This window comes from Passer montanus, unplaced genomic scaffold, assembly GCF_014805655.1.
Source record: "Passer montanus isolate IOZ18808 unplaced genomic scaffold, ASM1480565v1 scaffold18, whole genome shotgun sequence".
NCBI classification, from domain to species: Eukaryota; Metazoa; Chordata; class Aves; order Passeriformes; family Passeridae; genus Passer; species Passer montanus.
In genome coordinates this window covers 9,061,088-9,086,846 of record NW_024365381.1, presented here as the reverse complement: position 1 = coordinate 9,086,846, position 25,759 = coordinate 9,061,088, and the positions used below count along the sequence as shown (strand labels likewise).

Sequence of the window (25,759 nt, the reverse complement as noted above, 5' to 3'; positions counted from 1 at the left end):
ATAGACAAAACCACAATGCACAAAATGTAAGAATTACTAGGAGCTACTCTGTACATAAACCATCCAAAGGTCTCACTCGGGGATGGAGAATTTTTTAAAAATCCGTCTTGCAGAGAAGAATTGTGTATTTGCATTTAGTAAACAATAAAGAATAATGAAGCCCTGCATTTTATGTATAAGTGTGAAGACATCAGGTGTGGTCACGGTACTTGGGCTTCTCCTTTGGCATCAGTGGGCTTTGTTATGATGAAGCATGAACAGAGAATTTTCATTTCCAGTTTTGCCACTGGAATTCAAATGAGGATTAAAAAAAAAAAAAAAAAAGGAGTGCAGTGTAAAGAAAATCTCCCAGTAATATCACCAAGTGCAAACAAATTCCATTGACGAGATCTGGTGTCTCCACAAGCTGTGAAAACCCTGGCAGCATGGAGAAGGCATTTTGGATTTTCAGGACGGAGCAGCTACATGCTGATTGCAAGAGTGAGAAGTAAATTCTGTTAATTTTTAACAGAGGCATTCAGCAGGGATACACCCACGATAACCTCGTGCAGAAACCATCTCACCACGTGCTTGAGTTCGGACGGGGTATGGAAGTCAATGGCCTGACAGAAAACAGAGGCTCTGTCGGGTTTCGAGCCCCAGCCCGCCCCCGGGCCCGCGGGGCAGTGGCGGTCCCGGTGGGCAGTGGCGGTCCCCGGTGGGCAGTGGCGGTGCCCCAAAGGAGGACACCGAGCCCGGGGCGGCGGGGCCGGCCCAGGTGTGCGCCGCCTCCGCCCGCCACCAGGGGGCGCCTGCCCGCTCCGCCCTCGGGCCGCCCCACCCCGCCCTTGGCCCGTGTCATGCCCCTTTCTCCAGCCAATGAGAGGCGGCGGGGAAGGCGGAGCTCGGAGCGCGCGACCCAATGGGAAGCGAGAGCTGACCGCGCGGGGGCCAATCGGGGGCACACCGGTGAGTGCGCGACTCCGGGGCCGGGGGCCGGGCGGGGAGGGGCGTGGCCCAGGGGGCGCGGGCCCTCAATCAGGTGAGGGCGGAGCTGACGGGCGGCGGCGGCGGCCAATGGCGGCGCGGGGGCGGGGCCTGCCCTGCCCACCCCTCGCGCCGCCGAAGCTGCCAGAGAGTCAGGTGGCTCCGGGATGTGCGGCGGCGGCGGCGGCAGGAGGCGGAGGCGGGCACGGAGGAGGCGGCGGATGGGGGGGATGCGGCGGCTCCTCCACGGCACACGCTGCCTGGTCTCGCCCCTGCCCGCGCTAGGCTGAGGCGGCCCCGCGCCGGGAAGTCCCGGCAGCGGCACCTGGTGCCGGCGGGCGCCGGGCCGCATGAACAATAGGCGGCGGTCCCGGCCCCGCCGCTCCCCGCAGCGCCCGGCTGCCGCGGGCGCCTCCCCCTATGGAGCAGCCTCGCCATGGAGCCCCTCACCGAGCTCAGCCAGGAGGGCGCGGGCGGCGGGGAGCCGCCGGGCGACGGGCCGCTCTGGACCGCTGTCTTCGAGTACGAGGCGTGCGGCGAGGACGAGCTGAGCCTGCGGCCGGGGGACGTGGTGCAGGTGCTGTCCCGGGACTCGCACGTGTCCGGCGACGAGGGCTGGTGGACGGGCAAGATCGACCAGCGCGTCGGCATCTTCCCCAGCAACTACGTGAGCAGCGGCGTTCCGGGGGGCGGCCCGGAGCTGCGCGCCCGATACCCGCCGCCCCCCGCCATACAGCGTAAGGGAGCCCGGGCCCGGGCGGTGCGCGGCGCGGCCCCTCCGCCGAGAGGGAGGGAGCCAGGGGAGAGGCCCGGTCCTGCCCCCCTATCGCGGGCTGGAGTGGGTATGCGAGGGGGGAAGAGACCGGCGGGGCTGCCGCGCTTGTGGCGAGACCTGAGGCTTGGCCTTCCCGGTGTCCCTGGGGAGGGGCCTGGCCCGGTCCGACTGTCCCGGCCCTTCCGTGGGTCCTGTTGGAAGCCGGTGCCGCCGCTGAGGGGAAGGGAAGGCCCATCCCGGTGGCGAGCGGCCGTGGGAGGCCGCGGGGGCCTGCGATGGCCTTCGGCGGCGAGCGGAGGGGCTACAGCGTCTCAGCCCCCAGCCCTGGGGCCGCCCCAGGCCCCGGTGCGTTCCCTTTGCTACCCGCGGAGGTGTTCCTGCTGCTCCAGTGCCCTTCTGTCTTCCTGGAAGGCAGAGCTTGGCTCGGTGTGTTGGCGTTTCGGCGACGCCGGGAGCAGTTTCCCATTGTTAAGACCTGTGTTTCCAGGGGCTGGTAAATTTTCATCAGGAGACAAAATCCTGGCGGCTGGGCAGTGGTGGAGTCACCAGGGCTCTGGTTATTCTGTCTTTAAGAGTATTCTTAAATAAAGGTTGCTGGGAGGAAAGCAGTTGTTTTCTGAAGTCTTGATTCACTGCTAATACTTGTTCAGTATTATCCTACTTACTAACCAAAAGCTTTTAATTTCTGACTGAAAAATTCCTAAGTTGACCTGTGTTACCAGGTTCCTCTGCCCTCTTAAAAATTCTGTCCTGAAATACCTGTGAATGAGTTGTATCCACGTTTGGGTATCTGGGCCTGCCTGAGGGTCACTTGACTATGTTGTGATGCTGAAGGCACTGAGACATTGGTTTGTTTCCCTGAATTTCGGTGCAGTTTTGAAGCCTTTGTTGGAGACAGAGAATAGGGCTGTTTCATCTCGACTTTTTTTAGTCACTATGTACAATTGTGGAAAGAGAAACAACGTGGAATGACTTTCTAGATCCTGTTTATCTATCACCATTGACAATTCAGGCAAGGATGCTTTTATTTTTTTGGAGGGCAGAGAAAGATCTTCAGACTAGTAGGCTTTTCTGGAAAGTAAAAGAGTGAAAAGATGCTTTGTCCTATCTAGGCCGTATCTCCAAGGAGTACAACTAATAGCTTTTTTTTCTTACTTTGTATTCTGCTTGAAAGCATTTAGGTAAAATTCATAGCATTGCCCTTGGGCTTGTGAAAGGACTAGGTGCTATTCCTTTCTTTCATGCTGCAAGAGCACTGGTAAGTTATTTTTTTCCCACACACAGAAAAAGCTGTGAACGAATGTTTATTATGTTTTGCTTTTGAGATGCTTAGGAGAACCATTTCTATAGAACTTTTTGAACCCTCAGCTCCTATCCTGTGTTGAGTGTTCAAGTTCAGGCTTTGTAACTGTGGAGTCTCCTGTCTGGCTGCCTTTTCTATGATTTGATAGCTGACCAACAGCTGTGGAGTTGTACCTTCCCCCTTTGTCTTTGCCTTACTCTTCCCCTGCCCCTACAGAACTACGCTACTTCTCTTCTGTCAAGTCACCAACCATATGTTCATGACAGTGTAGAATTTATTGTCCTCCAGAGGTTTGTATAATGCTTAAGGAGTATGGGGCTTTTTAAAAAACAACAGTGGACAGGGGTTAAAGTTGTTTGCCATTGAATTGGATTTTCAAGTTGAGTATTGAAATCCTTTGCAAGGAATGCAATCCACTTTTAGAGCTGATGATGTTAGTTTGATAGCTGTTTGGAATAGGAATCACCATCTACTGTTTAATTCTTCGTAGTCCAGTAAGTCCAGTTTTGCAGGAGTGATGCAAAGTGTCATTCTGGACATGCACCTCAGCACAGAACCTATTTTTGCTTGATTTCCTAAAGTTTATCCATATATTTAATGAAAATTTGGGAGTATAAGTCCTAGAGATTCTGTTTCTACTGAGAGCTGTCCTAGTTCAGCTGGTAATTTTAGCCATCCATGTAGTGTGCTTGAATCTTGCCTTGGTGAGGATACCATGAATGATAAAAAATAGCCTGTAGTAGCTCTCAGGAGTGGGCCAACTTGAGGGACTCTCATCTGTGCTGTGGGTTCTTAAACACTTAAGACTGAATTAAACAGTTTAATCATATGGTCTAATAAGGGCTGATTAAACAGCACCTACTTTGCAGTTGTCAACATGGCCACTGGTTCATGGCATACAGGCTCTGTAATTCCTTACCAGCCCACAGAGGAATGAGAGCACTTCAGTTCTTGAATTCTGTACAGTCCTATACTTCACATCTGCCAAATGACACTGGAGTTAGTGTGTTTAGAAATGTGACAAAAAGCAAGTATTTTGTGTCCTAATGTACCTGTATAACTCAAACTATGAAAATGAATAAACTAATTCAGCAGAAAATACCTTTTAAAAATCCTAAACAAAACATTTTTAAAAATCAGGGTGTTTTTATGAGTAAGCTACCCACCAGAGTAAGCTGGCCAGTTTGCCTTAGAGAAGTATGCATTTTCAAACTAAACTAAGGTCGTACTTCCAGATAAAAGAACATTCAGTGTCTTGCATTAGATTTCATGTGGAAGCTGAAGTCTCTCAGCTTTACATCCCACCCCTATTAATTTGCGCCTCCAGCAGGGATGTGCTTTTTCTGATGGAAAATGGGTGTTGGCACATGAAGTGTTCTACTATCCAGCCCTTCGGTTTCCTTTGCCCATCTCGTTCTCCTGCCTGCCACCTTCCTGTCGCGCTTCTTCCCAGCATCGGGAAGGTTGTGTGGAGGGGGAGGGCCGGGGCGCTGCCCGTGGGGCTGTCCAGTCCCCGTCCCGTCCCCGTCCCCGTCCCCGTCCCTGTCCTGTCCCGTCCCCGTCCCGTCCCTGTCCTGTCCCCGTCCCGTCCCTGTCCTGTCCCGTCCCGTCCCCGCTGCCGCCGGAGCTGTCCCTTCAGCACCTGCGGGCCGGCGGGCGGCTCTCTCGGCGCCTCCTTGACGTCCTCTTAATCCGTGAAATGCCCGAGCAGTGCCCGCTGTGAACAGCACCCGAACGCTGTCTGTCCGGAGCTGGCAGGGCAGGAGATCACCCTGCTGGTGTGGGGTGCGTGTTTGTTCATTTCCAGCCTTTTAACTGGCCTTGTGCCTAGGAGCAGGTTAAGTGAGGATTCCAGCAGTGCTGAAATTCTATTGACTGAAGAGATAGGACTCAACATCTGATTTCTTTAGGTCTTTTACTAGTGAGAAATACAAGAGTGACTCTTGGTGTATCCTCAGTGACAGGGTAGTCTCACATCTGGACTTATTGTCACTGCAGTCTTGTTCTAAAATTTCAGTGTTTCTGGTCAGAATCTACTCCTTTCATGTTTTCTAGTAATCTCTGTCTCAAGCATTTGAACACCAAGGTTGCTACTGTAGCACTGAAATCTTCTTTGTTGTGCAAATCCTTGAAGCTCTGAGTGTTACCCAAAATATGTATTCACAGTAGCAGAAAAATAAATTCTCTTTGTGTTCTGAACTGGAAGAGACCTTTTCTCCTTCTGGCAGACTTTCTTGGTCAGTTTTCTATCTTGTTTCCTGTTATCCTTTTGTTCATGGAACACTAGGAAAAGCAGCAAAGGCATCCTTATTAAAGTAACTCGTAGGCTTGACTAACTTAATAAAGTAAGCCAACTTCTAAAAATCATGTTCAGGAAAGATAGATCTCAGACAAAATAAAAGCCTGCAGCTGTGGATAGAAGAGTTTGAATTAACTCTGTACAGTTTTGTGACAAAGTCTTGTACTGTAGGCTTATACATAGGAAAGGCATTTGATTGGAGTAAGGAGACTAGTTTATTTAAGTGGGATCTAACCTGCTCCCTTACATACTTAATTTCCTTTCTGCTAAACAAAGCAGGAGAACCATGGTAAATTTGGCATTTCAAATGCAGGAAAGTATTAAAAGATTTGGTGACTTTTTGTTCAAATCTTGCATTATGGTACTCTATCTTGAAAACTTTTTAAAATTATAGTCATTGACTATAATTGATAACCATGCAAATGTCATACATGGTAGCATCAGTGGTAGCCTTCCACTACTGTAAATTCAGCTGTGTCAACCTGTTTTCATTGGTTAGTATGTGGAATTTTCATTCTACATTAGTCAGTGTTGGTTGGGTTCTTTTTGCCACCTGTATAAACTGTGTTTAGTGTACAGTTGTATGGGATAATTTTCTCATTGCTTTTGCTCCAGGTGCAGTTTGTGTGCTGAGTTGAGACAGCTGCAGCTGTAGACTTTTTTGTGTCAGCCTGTTAAGTATAGCTGTCAGTGTATGGGAATAGGAAGTTTTTATAACAAAAATGCAGTATGCATTAATCAAGAAATGTTTTTCTTATTGCTTGCTCTGCACACTCAGTATGTGGTTTGATCCATCTGTTTGTCACACTGCTGTTGGTAATGTCAGAACTGGTTAACAGATCTCTTGTGGGGAACAAATCTGCAAAGCCTGGAGAGGTGTGGAAGAATAAGTGTGATTTGGGAAGGACTAAAAGATTGTTGTGGCAGTTCAACAAGAGACATTCAAAAAAGGGACAAATGGAGAAGCAGATGCATTTTGTGTTGAGTTTTAGCTATTTTACATTAAGCACTGTACTGTGAACACAGCGAAGATTAGTTGGTGAGTGTGTTTTTCATTTTCAGAATCTGGTACTGTCACTAAGAGTTATCCTTAAGGGGGGTAGGGGCAGGGGCTTCAGTATTATAAGGGTTTAACTGTTTACCACTATCACTGAGTACTTCATGCCAGTTTAATGACACTGCAAGGCCTGTTTGGCAGTGTCATAATACTATTCAGCACTGAAGGGTTGTCAGAAAGGCCCACTTCTTTCCTTTGTATTGTTTTGGAGTGAAAATTGGCCCTTCCTCCAAGGGCAGGGGTGAGGTCGGCCAGCATGGACTGATGTACAGACTGCATAGTTGCTGAATGCTTACATCTTTTTTTTCCTCTTTCCCTAGTCCTAGAGATCGACTTCTCAGAGCTTGTTCTGGAAGAAATCATTGGCATAGGGGGCTTCGGAAAAGTGTATCGAGCTATATGGATAGGAGATGAGGTTGCTGTCAAGGCAGCTCGCTATGACCCTGATGAGGACATCAGCCAGACCATTGAGAATGTCCGCCAAGAGGCCAAGCTCTTTGCCATGTTAAAACATCCCAACATCATTGCCCTCAGGGGCGTGTGTTTGAAGGAACCTAATCTTTGCCTGATCATGGAGTTTGCCCGCGGAGGATCGCTCAATAGGGTGCTGTCTGGTAAAAGGATACCTCCTGACATACTGGTGAACTGGGCAGTGCAGATTGCCAGGGGAATGAACTACCTGCACGAGGAAGCAATTGTTCCCATAATTCACCGTGACCTCAAGTCCAGCAACAGTAAGTGCTCCACAGTGAACAGTTAGGGTTCTGGGATATGGTTTTGGGGAAAAAGTCATACAAAGAAAAGAGGGGAGTAATGTTAATTTAGTGAACCACTGTATCCTCTAATTCAATCCCAGAAGGGTTTATTTTTATACAGTATGGTGCTACAGATCACAGGAAACATGCTTTCCTGTGTAAATGTTTTCAATCTGTAGAAGCAACTTAAATAATCGGATGCAAAAGCAACTGTGAATGAACCATGCTTTGGTACTAGTTCATATTCATGTAGTGTCTAGGTTTTATTGGCATTTCAGCAGACTTCTGTATGTTAGAAAACCTTATTGGACTTAGAATGTGTATTATTCTTCCACTTTTTGAAAGAAGAAGTGCTTCTTTGTAAGGGTGAATGCTCCTAGGCTTTCATTATACTTGCTAGATTTGGCTGTATAGATGAGATGCAAGCCTGTTTTCTTTATGGGAGATTTAACCCATCCCAGCTGAATTGGATCTTCTCTTTGTCCATCGTGGAGCTGGTGTTGACAGAAACATTAACTCGTGAATAAAATGTCCTTGTACACCCAGGACTTCAGCTGATATTTGTGATGCTTTACATGATACAGCTCACCCATTAGAGAGCAAGGGGAACTGAACTTTGGTAGTTAGGATTGTGGAAATCATGGTGATTTCAGCTGCTCTGTAATACTGACAGCACTGCTGTGTGTTGCTTGGGTGCTGTTCTCGTAGTGTGTCTCTTTTCACAAACTTTAACATCTCAAAGTCAAACACACACGTAGAACATTATTTATGAGTGTGGGAGCAAAGTGCTGCAGTGGTTTAAAGATCATAATTTTCTTTCCTGATGCCTGTATGCAGCTGTTTAACCTTTCTCTCTGCTTGTCTGTGTCTAGATGGCAAGAGCAAACACAGACCTGCATGTTGGATGTGGTGGTTCAGATTGGTGTGTTAGTATGAACTTATTGTCATTTATGGCTTGAGTTAATAAGAAGCTCTGTGAACTGGGTGGCTGGGATGCAGGCATATGTTCCCATTTGCTTTGAGGGTAGGGACATTAGCAAAGAGGTCTGATACATGGGAATTTTAATATCTTAAATAGATTCACTAGCATAACCATTGCAATGCTGTAAATTTCCAGGCCTTGCAGTATCTTGCTATGTTTTTTTGGCCTCAGATATTGTGGCTGTGAATTTACTTAGTTGGTTGTGGAAGAATAAAAAAAAGTATTATTAGTTTTTGGTAGTGGAATAATAGGAACTATAAGAGCCTTCAAGTTAGTTTCTACAGTATTGTTCTTACAGTAACAAAGTTTCCCATTTTGATAGAGTAAGGCAGTCTTAATGTCAATAAAGATTTCCTGATGTCTAAACCCTTCCCTTACAGATGGCAAATATATGGGCATGTTAATAAATATTGTAAAATTAAGGAATGATTTGCTGCATGACTTAATGAATGACTGGCTGCATCTGTGAAAGAGAAATAATTGCCTTTCAGTGTTGTGCATTTCCTCCTTACCTAAGAAACTATTTACTTGTTTATTTTGCTAACAGGCCATTGAGATTTCCTTGCTAAGTGCTAGTTGAACATTTTTGAGGTTTAGAATGAAAGTTATTTCTAAGATAAAAAACTGTTAGCTTGTAGTACTTCACTGTTTTATTCAGACCAGAGACTTCTAGTTGTAAAAGGGGAAAGCTTCAGCAAGAGAACCAGGCCACCCAGAGGGACACCCAGTACACAGTGTTGCCATCCAGACAGATATGGATGCTCGACAACATGTAGATTGTCAGCAGCAGGAGTAAATGTCTCTTGTTACAATGAATCAGCAGAGTGTAATTGTGCTGCACTGTAAATGGTCAGTGAGAAGTTCCTAAATGTATTACTATAATTTCCATAATTTGGGAGGAAGCAATAGTAAAGAAAGGGGAAGAATGAGTGAGAATACCTCTGAAAGGATTCAGAGATGTTCTGTGTTTGAAGGGGAAAGATAGAGAATTTACATGGTGGTTGTGACTAAGACAGTATCAGATCTAGTAGAGAAATGATGGGTATAGGAAAATTCTATCCCAGATAAGGCTGGAGCAAGCACTATTACATTTGGGAAACTAAGTGAATGTAGGAGCTGGTACTGGAGGAAAGGACTTAAGATATTTTTAGGAAAAATTATTGGTTTGTTTTCCTCTCTTGAAATTTCATAAATTAGTAGCCTTGGGCATGGGCTTGGCATATTGCAACAGCTGTTTATTAAACAAAGTGAAGTTCCTCATTCTGTGCTCTGTGGTTGAAGAGAAATTTAAAATATATGCTATTTTAAACATTTGAAATACATGTTATTTTCTGAGTGTATCTACAGAGCAATCATTATAAATATTAGACTATGACAATGGTGGAGCTTTTTTGTGGGGATAAGGGATTGTAGGATGAAAAACTCTGAGCTGCCTAAGTCATGTCTTTTTTGATTACTCTGTCACTGCATTGCTGAAATCCCTTTTCTCTTATATATAATAACCATCTTAGAAATTTCTCTGCTCTGTTTCCTGTGGAAAGCTTTATAGTAGTTTTGTAAAGATTACTGGGCTGAGTATATTATTGCATCCTGATTAATATATAGCTTGCATTTTATCTGTTTTTCTGATGAGCTTAGTTTTCTTAATTACCATGTTTAATGGAGAGCAGGTTATCTCGTAGGCTTTGTGCCTATAGAATTACAAGCTTGTAGCATTTCCTTTGCACAAGCTACCACCCACTTGGTGACAGGCAGTGATGTGTCTGTGGTGAGGAAGGAGGTTCTGCTTGCAAGAGCTTGGAAAGGATTCTTGCAGATGCATTTCTTACGTGTACTGAACGTCTACAGGCGCTGCAGAGCTGTCATGGGAGCATCTGCTATATTGATCTATTGATTGGTACTGCCTGCGTTAAGTAATAGGTTGTGATTCTTGTACATCTCATCTTGCCTTCAAGCACCAGCTGGGATGTACACAGTGCATCTGAAACTGCAGGATGAGTTAATTTGGGAGGTAGAGAACAAGATGGGGCAGTGGGAAAGAGCAGACTTGCCTTATTTAAAATCAATTTTTCTACTAGAATAGAAGAATATCAGAGAATGCCTTTTTGTCAGATGTCTGCTTATATTTAGGCAGACACAGAATGCATCAGGACAGTACTTCATGGTGAATCTTTTAAGCAGGTCACATTACATTTTGAACTTATCAAGTGGGCACCCTAATGCAAGTCTGACAAATTACCCCATTATATAAGGATTAAAAAAAAACCATCCTTTTTTATTTAAACTGTTGCAGTTGGTGGACTCAGATATTATGTACCAAAACAACACGCAGAATAGTTGTCAACATTTCTGGTAGTGTAATAAAGAACATAGGGTTTTGATTACTCTAGGAGATAACTTCACTTTAGTTCATCTGAACTGAACTTCAGATGATTATTTGAAGATTCCAGCAGGTGTCCCTTTCTTGAGATACTCCTCATCAAAAAGCACTCCCAATCAATTGTCTGTTATCAGTCTTTTTTGATGAAAAGAAGGAAATTTTTTTTGTTCTATATTTTTAATTTTTTTTCTTCTGTATATTTTCATAACTTTACATTTAATACTAATACATTTTGAGTGTAGGAAAAGTGCTCTCTATGTTTAATACCATGTTTGTTTGAGGAAGATTTATTGTAAATCTTGGAGGTTCTGAGGGCTGCCTGTTTTATTGCTTTGGTGATGCAACGAGGAAATGAGTACAGAAAGGTCTTTACAGAACGAATTCTAAACCTCTAATTTAGTTTTAGAGAGGCTGAAATTATTTTCTTGAGTCTGAGTTCAGCTGGCATTAAGTCTGGTAGACAAGTGTTCCAATGGCATTACCAACTCATATGTTAGAAAAAAAACATTTGGTTCTGCTGTGTGAGGAGATAAGCATTTCTCTTTTTATTTGGGCATTTGATTTAAGGGATTCAAGTTATTCCATATGAAAATTAATCTTGCTAATCTGACAGAATCCCCAGTGGCTGCTGCTGCTTCTCTTCATGTGCTGATATTTCCAACCTTTCCTTCTTCAGCTGCACATTGGTGAGCCATTGAGCATATGCTATGGAATCCTTAGTAGGCCTTTCCCAATGTGAAAGTACCTAAATAATCTAAATGCTGGGCTGTAGGAAAAAAAGCAACTAGAAATGCCCACTGACATCAACATCACTGCACTTAGAATAGCTCTTAAGAGTTTCCCTTTCTTTTATCTCTCATCTGTGATTCAAGTCTTATTTCTGGCTAGAGAAAAGTGCCTGGCTTAGGCACTTAGGATGAAAAAGAGACAGTCCTGTTGGTTTTAGTGAAGTATTGTAAATAACAAAGTTGGTCCCATTTGTCTGTCAGTGTTAGATATGCCAGCATTGCTATAGGAATAAAGCAAATTAACTAGTACTGTGGAGAGCTAGCAAAAGCATATTTGATTATTTTTTGACTGTCTCAGCAAAACATATTTGTTATTTGCACTACACTTAAAGATTTTGCTGAGGGTGTTCATGCCAGTTAGCAAAGTGCTTTTTAAAAGTCATCATGGTTGTGTTCCACAAAGTGGCACAGAAGATTAGCAGCAAAGTGACATCGCCAAGGTCAAAGAAAGAGGAAGGGACAGAGGTCAAAATAAACCCCAACAATTCTGATTCAGCCAAGTCAGTAGTTTTTCCTTTCAAGTTATTTGAAGTCTTTACCTCTCGTACTTTTTGGACCACCAATGTAAGCTTATGGTGTCCTGAGATTCAAATTTCTGAAAGAATTCCAAACTCTACTATAAGCTTTGCTTATTTAATGTAGTTAAGCCTTTATCTGTTCGTACAGATGCCAGTAGAGCTGACTCTCCATGTGGTTTATGGATAGTTGTTCCTAGGACTTAAAATATTCCTTGGGTTTTTTTATTTTAATCCAATCACAGTTGATACTTTTCTGTTGGTCTTTTCAGAGAAGGAAAAGTACTTGTAAACCTCTTCATCTGTCTGGCAGAGGTGTAGAGGAGAACTCTTCCAGGGTCTGCTGAATGTATGTTAGCAGAGCAGTTTGGAACTCCACCCAGTTATTATTGCTGCTTCTGGTACTTCAGTGTAATTTGCTGACTAACTCTCCAGTGTTGCACCTTCTATCAGAATAGATTTCCTTTGTCAGTGCAATTAAATGACTGAGTAATGCTTCATGTAGAATATTGTGAAGCTATTTCAGTGATATCTGAATGCTTTTCACTGGGTGAGTAACTAGTCTGGCCTTACTTGGGTATTCCCTTGGCCTATAACAGGAAAGCGGTAAAAAGGTGATGTTTTGTGGGGAGATGGGTGGTGTGAAAGACAACAGCTGGGAGATGATGGTCATTTATATTGTAGTTAAAAAAAATTCCAAATAGCCATAATTTTTTGCTTGTGGTAATGTCTTGAGGAAATTGATGTCCTTAATACTACACATTTTCACTGAAAATAATGAAAAAAAAAATTATGTATTATTAGTGCAGAAGATGTAAATTATGCCTGAAAGTGTTGCTAATTTTTAAGATGTTAAAATACCAGGAATTCACAGAAGTAGGGTGACAGTTTCTGTGTTGTGCTTTGGTACTTTATTGGATTTTTTTCTTCATTAGCTTTTGTAAATTAGTGCAGCTGTTTTTCTCTGAGAGAGGTTTGACAGATGCGTTCATGTTGCAGTCTTGTTTTCATGTCTTACTAGAATTCTGAGAATTTCAAAATGAAATCAGTTTTGTGTAAATGGTTTGTTTTAGTTGAATATGGATTGATAGCTGCACTGTTAAGTGCAAGTCAAAAATATGACATCTTTATGAAATGTTTGGTGTCTACAAGAACACTTTGGTGTCCTCCTGCCCATACTAAGTAGTAAAAAGGCAACTTCACCAGTGGAATCTGTTACCCCCATAGACAAATATGGAAAGAGTACCTCTTGTTTTTAAGAGATGAATTTGTCTATTACATTTGAAACCCTACCTAATATCCTTTTAATGTAATTGAGCCACTGTGTACATTTTTTGCAGGGTTCTCTCTGCTCCTATGAAAAAATAACTTAGAGTTGTGGCATTAAGCACTTTATTCAAATTACGCATGTGGCAGCGTAGAACAGACCTAAGCATGGTCATGCAGCAGGTGTCCGTAGGCATCCCCTGAATTCACCGTCTGACCATCTGTGACAGAGCTGGGAAAGAGCTGTGTTCTTCTGAAATTTCTAAGGAGCCAGTTAAGGGTGAGAACAGCCTTGTGGTATTTCTGGGAAGCTAGAATAATTCCTTGATCTCCACTTTTTTTTTTTTGCGTTTCTTCCACATCAGTAAACTTAATTTTAATTTTGACTGACTTCTGTCAGCAGCCTCACTTTTGCTTTTTTTATCAAACAATTCCATTCAGAATTTCAACATACCTGAAACAAACTCGGTCTTGAAGCATCAGACATAAAACACAGTCTTGCTCTTTGAAGTGCTGATCCATTACCCAAGATAATTCTTTAATTTTAAGTTACATCCCATCTTGATGACTGTGGACATTTCCTTATGACAGGACAAAGGAAACCTTAAGTAGTTTGAAAGAATACAGGGCATAGCACACAGTTTTAAGTAGCTGCTTTTTGGTATGTGTTTGCTTTCTGATTTTAGGATAATTTATGTTGTTGTGACTTTGATTGCCAAAAGGTTGCCAAAGTTGACTGGAGTCAAGCTAATTGCTTGTTAATTGTCCCACTGCTAATGGAAAGTCTTCTTCAGACCTGAGCTTTTTGCAGATAAGAAAAAGAAACAGTAATAGAAAACTCATGCACTGAGAAAATTAACTATTCCAAAGCGTAACAATTCAGAATTATGTTGTTTGGTTTCATCACTGTTTCTTAAGTTCAGAAAGAAGAGCTCTTGCCCACAGAACAGTAAATTGTTGTGTCCCAGTCTGTAGAATAGTCATTGTGGTAATGGCAGCTTGGTGCAGCATCACTTAGGGTCCTCTTGGGAAGGAAGTAGCCAGAGGACACACGGCCTTCCTATGAAGTGTTTGTATTACTGCCACACACAGCCCTTCCACTTTGCTTTCTAGAGGCATTGTTGTATTGCTCACACATTTATTATAACACCATTTTTTATTAAAAACAAAAATACCCCCCCCCTCCGCCAAAAGAGAAAGCATTATCTTGTGCACATATGGATTCCAAATGGTCTCTGAAATTCTGTAGGTGTTTTGAATGATGTATTGTCTTACGTCTGGGATAATTTTTACAGCTACAAGCCAAGCTCCCAGTTTTCTGTGCATCTTTGATGCATTGTGCAACAGGCTCCTGGATTTTGCTTTGGCCGTTGAGAAATACTGGGATATCCTGTTTGTATTACAACTGGAAACATCTAAAATGCAAGCCTGGCTTCCTCCATGCCTATGTATAGACTAATTGTTGAGATGTGTAGCAAATCATAGTGTGCCAGCAGCTCCACTTACCAGTAACAGGTAAATACTTCTACCACTAAGATTTTATTGCAACAATTTCTGTGCTTAAACTGGGGATTCCTGGGAGCTTCCTGGTATACTATAAAGAAATGCTAGTATTAATAATTGCTGTAAGGATGGTACATGTATGTGGACCAGGCAGTGTGGTCCACTTACTACAAAAGCATTGCATTTCTTGTTGTTTCTCCTTCATGAGTATGGGCCTATGGAAATATGTTAGAGAATAGTCTTTAGTTCCTTTTGACTTTGCATTGTTCAAGGATCCTGAGAATAAGAAAAATACTATAACTTTGATTACTAGAACTTGATATGCCTAATTCTGCTTGTTGAAGTGTTGCCAGTCTTGCCCTGGGTTTATTGATTAGCTTTTTCTTTTTTGATGCAGCCACTTAATGTGGGGTTTTGATATGATTATGGTTATCTGGTAACCACGGAATATTCCTAAGACTTCATCAGGTTTTTGTGTAGTTTGAATCATTAATCACAGGGTAAGCTGGGTCAAAAAAATCTAACGGAAATGTAGCACATCAAAAAGTCAACAGCTTTTTGATAGCTCTATTGAATGAGTTGCTATCTTATGTGGACTTTCATGTACAATAGTGCAGGAATGCCTTCTTAGCAGCTGACAACTTGTTCTGCTCACTCTAAGGTCAAACTTGGCAGTATCTAAGTAACTCTTGAGTTTTACTTAGCTTGGTGTTGATTTTGCATCTAAGAGCCTTTTAACATTTGTTCTGATTAATGAAAATATACCTCTCTGCCTTTTAAAAATATTTTAAGTTGAATCTGATTTTAAATACCCAATAAAACACCCCAGCTTCTGGGGTAGATTGTGCTGCTGCCTGTGAAGTTATGTCTTTCTTACCATCTAGATTTTGGAGCACCAGCTTATTCCATGAATGAGTTGGTATTGGTGTTATTTACTGTTTCATAGAGATGTCTTAATTGAAACCAAAACAAAACAGTTTGGGCTACTTTTTTCCATCATGAATTTAATGTTTATATTTGCCTGAAAACGGCTTCCACTGAACCAGCATTATTATTAAATCTCTTTTCAGACAGTCTCTTGAGTGATAAATGATGAATACCATTCATGTGATTTTACTCTTTCCTTTCCTTTTTTTTTGTTGCTGCCTAATAGAGTTCTTGATTTGTTGCAGGCTTTCAAAGTGATACAGTTTGGCAATGCCTGTGTTGAGTACAGATGTAATTATATTTTTTCCTTGGAGCATTTAACTGATTGTAAGAGTACAATAATCCATGCCTGAGCTAGAGGTTGTTGCAATGTCAGCAGTATGGTAGGATTTAGTCTGAAACCTGAACAGCTCTATTTTTCCCAGAAACTCACCTGAGCATTCAAAGTGTTTTGTACAGATCACTAAAGCAATAAGACTTTTTACAGCCTGGCTAGGTGAAAGGATCGATTCTAAATATATCGGGGCTTTGGAGGCCTTTCTTCTCCCCTCCCCCATTATGCATTAGCTCTTTAGAGTTACTGTACTGCATGGCTTAAAATCCAAGAACTGCTGTGCTGTCACATCCATCACCTCCTTTAGGTTGATAGAAGAGGACAGTCATGCAGCTTTATGGATTTGCTGAACCCTGATTCGTACCTAGTAATTAAGAAGGCATTGGTTCCAAGGTGTACACACATTTTTTTAATGTACTGTTGCTGAGTGGTTAGTAATAAGAGAGAAAATATTTGCTTATTACTGGAAGCAAGATTTATGGGTTTTGGTTTTGCTTCTAAAATGTGAAATTTTGAGTGGGTCTTAAATTCTGTCCTCTCTAGCATCTCATGCAACACTTAGCCTTCTGTATTTCAAACAGATATTAAAGATGCAGTCCTGCTGAAATGAATGGCAGAGTACCCAACAGAAGGTAGGTAAAGGCTACATGCGGAAAGCCCGGTCTTATTCCATGTGCAGATCTGTTAATCACTTTAAGTACTCTGATGCAGGATCAAGAGCAGATTGCTCATTATCTGGATACTTGTGAAGCAAAGCTGTGCTGGCTGACTGTGGAAGGTAGAGCTAAAATTGCAAATTAGATTTTGGCAAACTGCTACAATATGAGGTCTCATTTTGGAGCGAATTTTTGAAATCCTTTCCCAGATGCTTAGTTCTATCCTCAAGACAGAATGCCAGTGTACTGCCAATAGGACTTAATAACTAAAAAAAAGATTGCCTGGCAACCTCAGTCCCTTGTTCCCTTTGCAATAGCGCTGCTTTTTTGACTTGTTAGGCTAACTGCAGACTTGATAGCTATCCTCTGTCTCTCTGAGACAATGCAGCAGCTTGAAGCAGTATATTAAGGCTATTTTTTTATCTAACATCCAGGTTTTACCACCTCCAGCATCTGAGCTAACATGTATCTTGGGAAATTTTCCTTATTTATAGGAGGGAAAAATAGGATTGGAACAATCAGAGTAATTTCAGTGAAGCAGCCTTCTATTCAAGAATATTTTTGTTTAATCTATGAATACTTGTGTCCTTGAAGTAAGGACTGTTCAAAAGCTAGAGGAGAATGTTTAATACTTGTATTACTATAGTACCTTCTGTATAAAAACCCTGAAGATTTCAGACTGCATTTCATTTCTTCAGATTACAGTGGAACTTTTAATTATTTTTTCAGATAAAAGCAAGTAGAAAAAGTAGAAATTGTCCCATGCAAGAAGCAAAAGATGCTTATCTGATTTTTCTGAATTAGTCTTAATTTAAAAGTATTAATCCACATTTGCATGAATTTCACAGCCTTGCAGTAGTTGCAAGTATTTCGTCTGGAAATAGATCTAGAAGGCAGTGAAAGGGATTTGTACAAAGTGCAAATTATACCTATATTGTGGGGAGATGAGTGGAAAATATTCTGTAGGCTGAAATTGTCTGTCCCACTTGTGAAATTCCAGGGTCTCTGTGTGTCAGAGAAGAAATTAAAATTAAATAAGCCTCTTTCAGAGCTCTCCTTGCTTGCATAGGTATTCTGTGGTCTCAAAAACATGCCTTAGAAAACATACGTGGCTGAGTGAAAAGATTCTTTGTTCAAAACAAAGTTTCCTGTAACAGATTGGCTCAGTTTTGGACATACTCTGCTGTGGGTGGGTGGCAGAGTCTGGATCCTGTGATATTACTCAGTCTTTTATCTGCTTTGGCAACCCTCTGACTTCAGTAAGCCTTTAGCTTTCTTGGGAGATTTGTGTTAAGCAATTTTTGGATAAATTTGGATTTGTTTGGAAATGAAAATATTTTCTGTTTCCTTCAACTCTTGCACTTGAGACTTCTGCTATATTGGTGGCAGAGAGAGGTTTTATTGGTAGCACCTTCCTGTATGGGCTGGATTCCTCTTAAATCATACCACAGAAATGACTTGCATTATAGAACTGAAACCCTGCTCATGTTTTGCATTTAAGGATCTTGAAATGAAACAGCATTGGTTTTTAAAGGTTTTACTTTGTTCTTTCATTAAAGTTCCTGTACCTGGGATTTGGTGGACTGAGTATCTGATCTATCTCCTTACAGTACCTGAATTATCTAAATGGAGGCAGTAAATGGGCTGAAGCTTATTAACTATCTGACCACTTTTGGTAGTTTGCATTTTGGTATTTTCCATTTTGGTCAGTAAAGCCACAGTAGTCTGTTCTGTTTTCAAAATGGAGGAAGAAATAAAATGTGTCCAGTATTCCCACCCACACTGGTACTCCAGCCAGTGGGCTTTCACATTCCAGCTATGACAGGGTAAGCATTAGTTCCCTTCTTTACCGTTCACTTTAGTGAAGTTTGAAATAGTGATTGTACAGTAGCAGATGAGCAAAAGCCTGTGGGAAAACAAATCTGGTACTAGGCTGTTGTGCACACTGATGCTTCAGTTGCTCTGGAATGATCTGCAAAAACATTCAGCTGTGTCAAAAAGGTTGGTATTATTCTGGGAGAGAAAAGTCAGGTGAAATGATGTCATTTCATATGAATTTGACTTCCCTTGACATTTTTCAGCCTTTCAGGTCGTAACTAGTGGTCTTTTCACCACTCTTCAATCTTAATAAAATAAGATAGATGTGCTGAAGCATTGGAAGTAAAGCAGAGACCTTGTTTAGAGTCCACATAAAAAGGGAGACTGGGGAAGAATCTTCACCAAGTCCATGCAGCTAGTTAATGATTTAAACATTAGAGCTGTATGTTTCCAAAGCAAGTAAAATAACAATGACATTTATCTTATTTATAGTCCTTCCTCTGTTGTCACTCCCACCCACTGCTGTTGCTGCCATCTAGCTCTTGGCCTATGTCATCAGCTGATGTGGCCCTAAGGGGACAAAAGCACTGCACAAAGTAATGGGTGGTGACTCCTGGGAATGGGTGTGAGTGGGATACGATTACAGGCTGAGTGCTTTTCCTCTTGTTTTGATGTGACTGCTTTCTACATTTGTAGAATGTTGGGGGGCAAAGCACTTGACCACAGCAGTGCTAATGTTGTTGAAGACTGAGCTAGAGCTACTCAAGTGCACTGACTCTTACAGGTGTTTGGGTATTGCCAGCACCTTTGAGGGTTTCAGGCCTTCTCAGCTCTACATCCTCCAGGTGCTGTGTCTGGTGGCCAGCAGTCAGGGCCTCACCGGGGACATCCACCACCTGCTTTGTCTCCAGGTGCAGGAGCTCCCTTTCAGCTCAGGTTTGCTTGGACGACCTTTATAGTCAATTTTTCTTACATTTTTGGCAAAAGAGCTTCTGATACTTTGTTCTCCCAACCTGTTTCAAAGCATTGATATCCACCCTGGCCTGCTAGAAAAACTATTGAATGGTATGAAAAATTGATAAAACTTAAAAATATTACAGTAAAATACATAAGTTAATGTTGCCTTATCATTAGGTAGTAATTTTTTTCATGTTCTGCCTGTTGGACTGTCTCTGCTGGGGAGAAGTTGTTTGAAAGTTAAGTATGAAACCAGCAATCGTCCATCAAGTTAGAATTATATCCTGGTGTACCAGATGACAATTCCAGCTTTTTTCCCCCACAGTAGGTTTCCTTGTCTTCTAACAGTCTTCCTTACATATTTCTTTCTGTATGTTTTCACTGCACTCAGTCCTGCTCTTATTTCTTTATCTATTTCTCCTTCACCTAATTATTGTGACCATTTCCATCAGGCCTGACATTCATTAGCTAATAGCTTTCTATTCTTGTGCTTCAGGTTTACTGAGTAGCATTATTCACAGATAATTGACTTGGTTTGAGCTGGACCATACAAGAGACTGTCTTAGATTTTTTTGCAAAATTTTCATATTTTTTAATACACATACACATTCTCTGGACTGGGAAATGGAGTATGAAGTTGTTGATATAGCTGTCATCATGAAGTACAGGGGCAGTGGGCAGTTTGGTGGTTAACTCTCGTGGTGGTATTGCAGAGTAATCCTGATTTCTTTGGTATTGTTATTACCAACTTTTGCCTTTTAAGTCAGGAACTTCTTTATTTTCTTGGTGTACTGCATGCCAAATAAACTGGGAATACGACAGCAGAGTAGTTGAAAAAGCTGAAGGCAGCTTTTGGTATGCCTGACTGTTCACACTATTTCATGCAGTAGACCAGCAGCCCCTTTCTTCTACTTTGATAGATAAAAGTGGGATATTTTTGCTCTGGAAGATCACACTGTAGTAGTTCCTTCCTGAATGTTGTTCTACTTCTGAAGTGATGAGTCAGCTTGTAACACAAGCAAAGCAAAGGAGTATTCTGTTCAGCACTAAACTATGCAGATTAACCTAATCCTTTCTCTAGGCTCAGAAACCAGAAAAAGCCCATTATGACCATATTTTGCTGCCTTGACACTTAATGTTGACAGTTAAGGAGCCATTTTCTACCAGTTCTTTGATGTTGCTATCAACTGGATCAGAATATGTTTAGGTGTTTGTTTTTCCTTATTAGCAGTTCCCCATTGCTTTGGCCCACTGGCCACTAAGAATGCTGTCCAAACTGTTCAAAAATGTATCTGGAAACTAAAACAACCATTCCAAGAGAAACAAGGAAAAATTTGACAGTGTTACCACCTTCCAGGGGGAGTATCTTTTTTTGTGAAAGGAAGTTATAATACATTTTCTTGTTTAGGTGGTGTAATGTGACCGGAACAGAGAATTAAAACAGCAGCCGTTAATTCTGTTGCTAATTTTTTTTTCTTAATTCACCTCGTGAAAAATTTCCCTTGGTGAAAGCAATCTACCTCTTTAATCTATCTTTTTTGTGCATACAGGACGTAGTATAGTGTTGGATTAAAAATAGGAGGTATATGACTGAGGTTTCGCAGTGACCAACTTGAAACCTAAGTAAAGATTAATTATATTTGTTTTAGCGTTCGGATTGAAAAATTTGCTGCAGATGGTTTTTCTGTTTGTGTAGGATAGAGGAGCATGTTTAGAAGGAGAGTAGATGGGTTTAAGAAGAAAATTAAAGGAAAGGGATACAAATGTATATATTCTGGCAGAAGGAAAGAGATTCAGACTTACAGCTTCTAGCATAATTGGAAAGAGGAAAAGCATTGTAATACAAATAAGCTGGGTTAAGTAGAAAGAAGAGTATATCAACAATGCAGTTATTTACATTGCAACATTATAGCAAAGTTTAAAATATTCCCCAAAAAAATTTGCTCTGCAGTTTTAAAGTTCCTAATGCAGTTGGCTAAGAAGTAGAAGTGATATATATTAGATGTGGTTTACCCAATCTCTTCAGGTGTTTTAAAGCATAGGTACAAGTAGATAAATGATATATAGCTTTATGCCCATCAAAGGTTATACATCTTTATCCTGCTATCTTTGTTTTGGTGTATCTGTATATCTGCTCTTAAGTCTTTCTAGTAGATACATGAGTAGTGAAAACACAGCTCTATAATATCTGAAAATCATATCTTACTTGCATTAAGACTTTGGGTGTTTGTCAGTGATGTTTACCATTGACTTTTCAATGGATTTGGTGATTATTAAGGTGAATGATGCAAGATGCAATGAGAGCTGCCTTTGTGGACAAAAGGACAGTTTTACTGTCATACTAATAGAACAATATATTTCTGACTACTTAATTTTGTACATGTTTAGACCACTGAGGTAATCTTGGAATGATAAGTAAATTGGTTTTCACCAGATGTTTCTCTAACATCTTGTGTGTAGGGGAACTTCTGTAATTGAAATAGCTTGTTTGTATCAGAGCAGAGAGATTTGTGTGGCTTGAGTAAGCACTTAGGATAGATGTGCTTCTTGTCATGGCAGGCTTCTGTGGAGGGTAATTCAGACATGTATATTAGATATATGCTTGGAATCCCCTTCTGTAAGGCTTTGTCTTTTCTCTGACTGTTTGGAGCCTGGGAAGACTGCCTTCTGAGATGCTGTGAGTTGGTTTCATGTAAGCCAGTTTTCACTGTCATGATCCACAGCTACAGAGGAGGGAAGACAGGAAGGAGAAGACATTTACCCTTTGAACATGTGAGGCTGTGGCAGGTGTGCAGCTGTTGCAAACATGCAAGACAGAATTTCATCTCTACAGAAATGTTTATTTGCCTCCAGGACAACCCTTCTGTAGTTTTATCTGCTAATTTATATCAGAGTTGTCACTAGGCTAGCATTTAAACTGTTAATTTTTGTAACTTCAGTTTGTATTCCTTCAGAATCCATTTGATCCTTTGGTCCTCTGTTTTGCCACCTAGAACTAATCAGTGGTGTTGTTACCGTACAGGTATCCTTAATAATAAAATTTTGAAGCTGCGGGTGTCAGTATTTTCACTGCAGTGATTTCTCCTTTTGAAAGGCATCTATCTCCATAGTGACTTGTGACGATGAGACAGAACTGAAGATCCAGCTGTAGGAACTACATGAAGGCTGAAGGATATGACGGCATTTTAGAAATCTTAACCAAATTGGTTTTTGTATTGCTCTGAATACTAAGGCGGATGTTTTTTGTCTTTCTAGTAAAGCATAATAATTTGGAATTCCGTAGAACAGGAGGAAGAGCTGACTGAGTGTCAGATGACATTGTGTCAGTCGTACTTCGGTGGATTTGTTCCTGTGATGTTTGTTTTCAGTACAAATCTTTGTTTAAGCAACAAAAGCATCTAAGTTTGCCCTGGCTCTAGAAAAGTAACCCTTATTATTCTTGAAGCCACTGATATACAGCTGTAGCCCATGAAATGAGAACCAAAACCTTTGACGTCTGTTATCACTAGGATCTGTGTGCTTCCACAGGATTAATGACTTTCAGTAACACTGATATTGGAATGTGTGGAAAGCCTGCTAGCTATTAATGTACATCCAGAATGGTGCTAATACTGGGGAAGGTGAATTGGCTTCACCTCTCCTCAAGAAGTTGGTTTCCATCACTTTCCACTCTGCTAGAAAAGCAGAGTTGAAAAACAACAAATCACAGACAAGCATAACAGGATTCTGGGTACATAATTTGTTCTTCCACTTCCATACTAAGTAAGAAACCGTCTTTAAATGGTACCAGCATTAACAGAGTTACACCCTGTCATTTTTTGTAGGGATTGAAACTGGCATGCCATGAAGTGTTGCCTTTCCCCTTTGTTACTGCAACTTGTTTTGGCCAGAGCAGAAGCCAAAGCATCACATAGATGGAAACCTCTGTCAAAAGTACTGAAAATATAAGGATGACACATTAGAATATTTTTTAGAAGAGTCTGATAGGAAAATAACTTGATGCTTCTTGTAGGGCACTGAAAGTGTTATTGACGAATATGGAGGAAGCTCAGTAAACATCTTAATTTCAAAGAAAAAGGACTATCACATCATAACCTAGACAAGAGGAGGCTCGGTATTTAATTTCTAACTTTCTGTCTCAGCTCTCTAATGTGCCTTGATTGACTGTTGTCTTTCAGCCCTTGCAGTCTGCCTGGCTCTCGAGGGATAAAACAGTGGGGTCAGATCAAGGATCAGTAGTGACTCTTGAAGGTCAATGTGGTAATAAAGTTCTTGGTACACACTTAGTGGTAGAAATTACACAGCTAAATCATATGTATCTGTATCTGGATGACTGCCTGATCTAAGGAACATCTTGTGAAGAGATACTAAGGCAAATTTGATCATATTCATTCTACACTGGGACACATAGAGATACTGAAGAGCTGTCTTGCTGAACAGAATTTCTTTGAGCTGTAATTAATTTCTCATTTTCAAATGCTTATTTTCTTGAGAACAAGTTCCAAGTCTTTCAGGACTTTATGTAAACATACATGAACACTAATGAATTATTACACCTGTAAGGACACGCACGCATGGTGCACTTCACCAAAGGTTGCTAACAATTTAAAAGTTACTTTAGGCCACCATACTTTCCTTTGTACTGGCACAGTAAGCAAAGAACATGGTGATTTCCTATATTAAGTCGTTTTGCTGCAACATTTGGATGGTGGAAACTGTCTGAATATGCTTGTAATACCTGATTTGTTTCACCAGTCCCTTTGCACACTGCTGGTTGGCTCCTACCATGCTACTTAAGATCAGCTTTTAGCCTGTGCCACAGAGGAAGAAGAGGAGCAGTAGTACATAGCAGACCTTCATCTACAATTTGGCTGGCTCTATGCCTGCACACATAGGAAGAGATTTCTTGCATGGGCCTTGCTGAAACAGGGAAAGGCTGATCTGCCCCTAACAAGCTGATACATGTTCTTCATGTTCTTTCTGGTTTGGATCTCGTTCTTCCCTGGTTGCTTGCAGACTAGGTTCAGTGTCTTTGCTGCCAATCTCTCTTTTGGAGGCTGGGAATGTGAAAAATTTTCTACCTATTTTAAACCTCTGTATCACTTGCAGATCTTTAAAATCAGCAGACAAGACTGAGATTTACTTCCTTGGTATATTAGCTGTGTTTTGATGTAAGTGCTCTATATCTGTGCCCGAACTTGTTTTGGTAGTGTAGTAGGTTGATGCTGGCTGGATTCCAGGCACCCACAGAAGCCCCTCTGTCACTCCCCTCTGCACCTGCAAAGGGGAGAGAAAATAAAACAAAGGGTTCATGAGTTGTGATAAGGACAGGAGAGAACACTCATCAAATATCATTACAGGTAAAAACAGACTTGAATTAGAAATATCAATTTAATTTCTTAGCAAAAAACTCAGAGCAGGATAATGAGAAGTAAAAGAACACCTTAAAAAAAAAAAATCACCTTCCCTCCTTCCCAGCTGTATTTCCTCTCTCCATCAGCACAGGGAGGCAGTGAATGGGGGTTATGCCCAATTCATCACACATTGTTCCTGCTGGTGCTCAGGGGGAGGAGTCCTTCTGCTCTGGTGTGGGGTCCCTCCCACAGAGATTCTTCAACATGAGTCTATCCCACAGGCAACAACTCTACAAACTGCTGCAACATGGGTCACTCTTCCTGCACTCTTCCCTCAGGAGTGCAGTCCTTCAGGGTCCCTCATGCAGTCACAAGTCTTGCCAGGAGACCTTTCCCCAGATCTTCAGGTCCCTGCCAAGAGCCTGTTCTAGTGTGAGCCTCTTCAGGCATCCACCTGCTCTGGCGTGGGTCTCCTCCACGTGGTACAGGTGGATCTCTGCATCCTTGTGGTCCTTCATGGACTGTATAGAAAGCTCAGCTCTGGTGTTTGGAGCACCTCCTCCCCTCCTCTTCCTTCTGCACTGACATTGGTGTCTCCATATTTGTTTCCCTCACATATTCTCTCTCCACTCTTCTCTTGATGCAGTTACATCTGCACGATAACTATTTTTTCATTCTTCTTCTGAAATATGTTGTCACAAAGGTGTTACTGTCACTTCCTATTGGCTCACTGTTGGCCTGTGGCACATCCATCTTGGAGCCATCAGGGACTGGCTGTGATAGAGATGGGGAAAGCTTCTAGAATCTTCCACCCAACCCACTACCAAAACCTGGCCATGCAAACTCAGTGCAGTTGTGCCAGATGTTAGTAATCTGTCCACTGTTATCTCAGTCCTGAGTGATCAAACCTGTTAAAATAGGGAAAGTACATTAATTCTGTAACTGTAGAGAGCATGTTGTTTGTTCGTGTTTCATGTATCTTGTTTGTTTTGTCATGAACTAATACAAGTGCAGAAGTAGTACTTGCAGAAGAGGACTTGCACTGAGAGTATTAAACAAGGAGTAATAACTGATTGTAGGTAAAACTCAGAAGCAAATGAGACCATGTTGATTAGCATAAGCAA

At 41.7% G+C, this 25,759-nt stretch overlaps 1 protein-coding gene across 4 annotated transcripts in view; it reads left to right on the top strand.

Annotated features, from left to right (window-relative positions):
• The first annotated feature begins 1,103 nt into the window (after nucleotides 1–1,103).
• MAP3K9 (mitogen-activated protein kinase kinase kinase 9) overlaps nucleotides 1,104–25,759 on the top strand; it is a 61,269-nt gene continuing 36,613 nt past the window's right edge. For 3 of the 4 annotated variants that reach the window (XR_005627054.1, XM_039704885.1, XM_039704883.1), the window contains exons 1-2: nucleotides 1,104–1,703; nucleotides 6,721–7,134. Coding sequence is in view for 3 of the 4 variants with exons in the window: in XM_039704885.1 (XP_039560819.1) it covers nucleotides 1,403–1,703; nucleotides 6,721–7,134 (715 nt within the window). In the remaining variant the exon portion in view is untranslated. The remainder of the gene's footprint in view (nucleotides 1,704–6,720; nucleotides 7,135–25,759) is intronic. The other variant, XM_039704886.1, reaches the window with a different exon arrangement.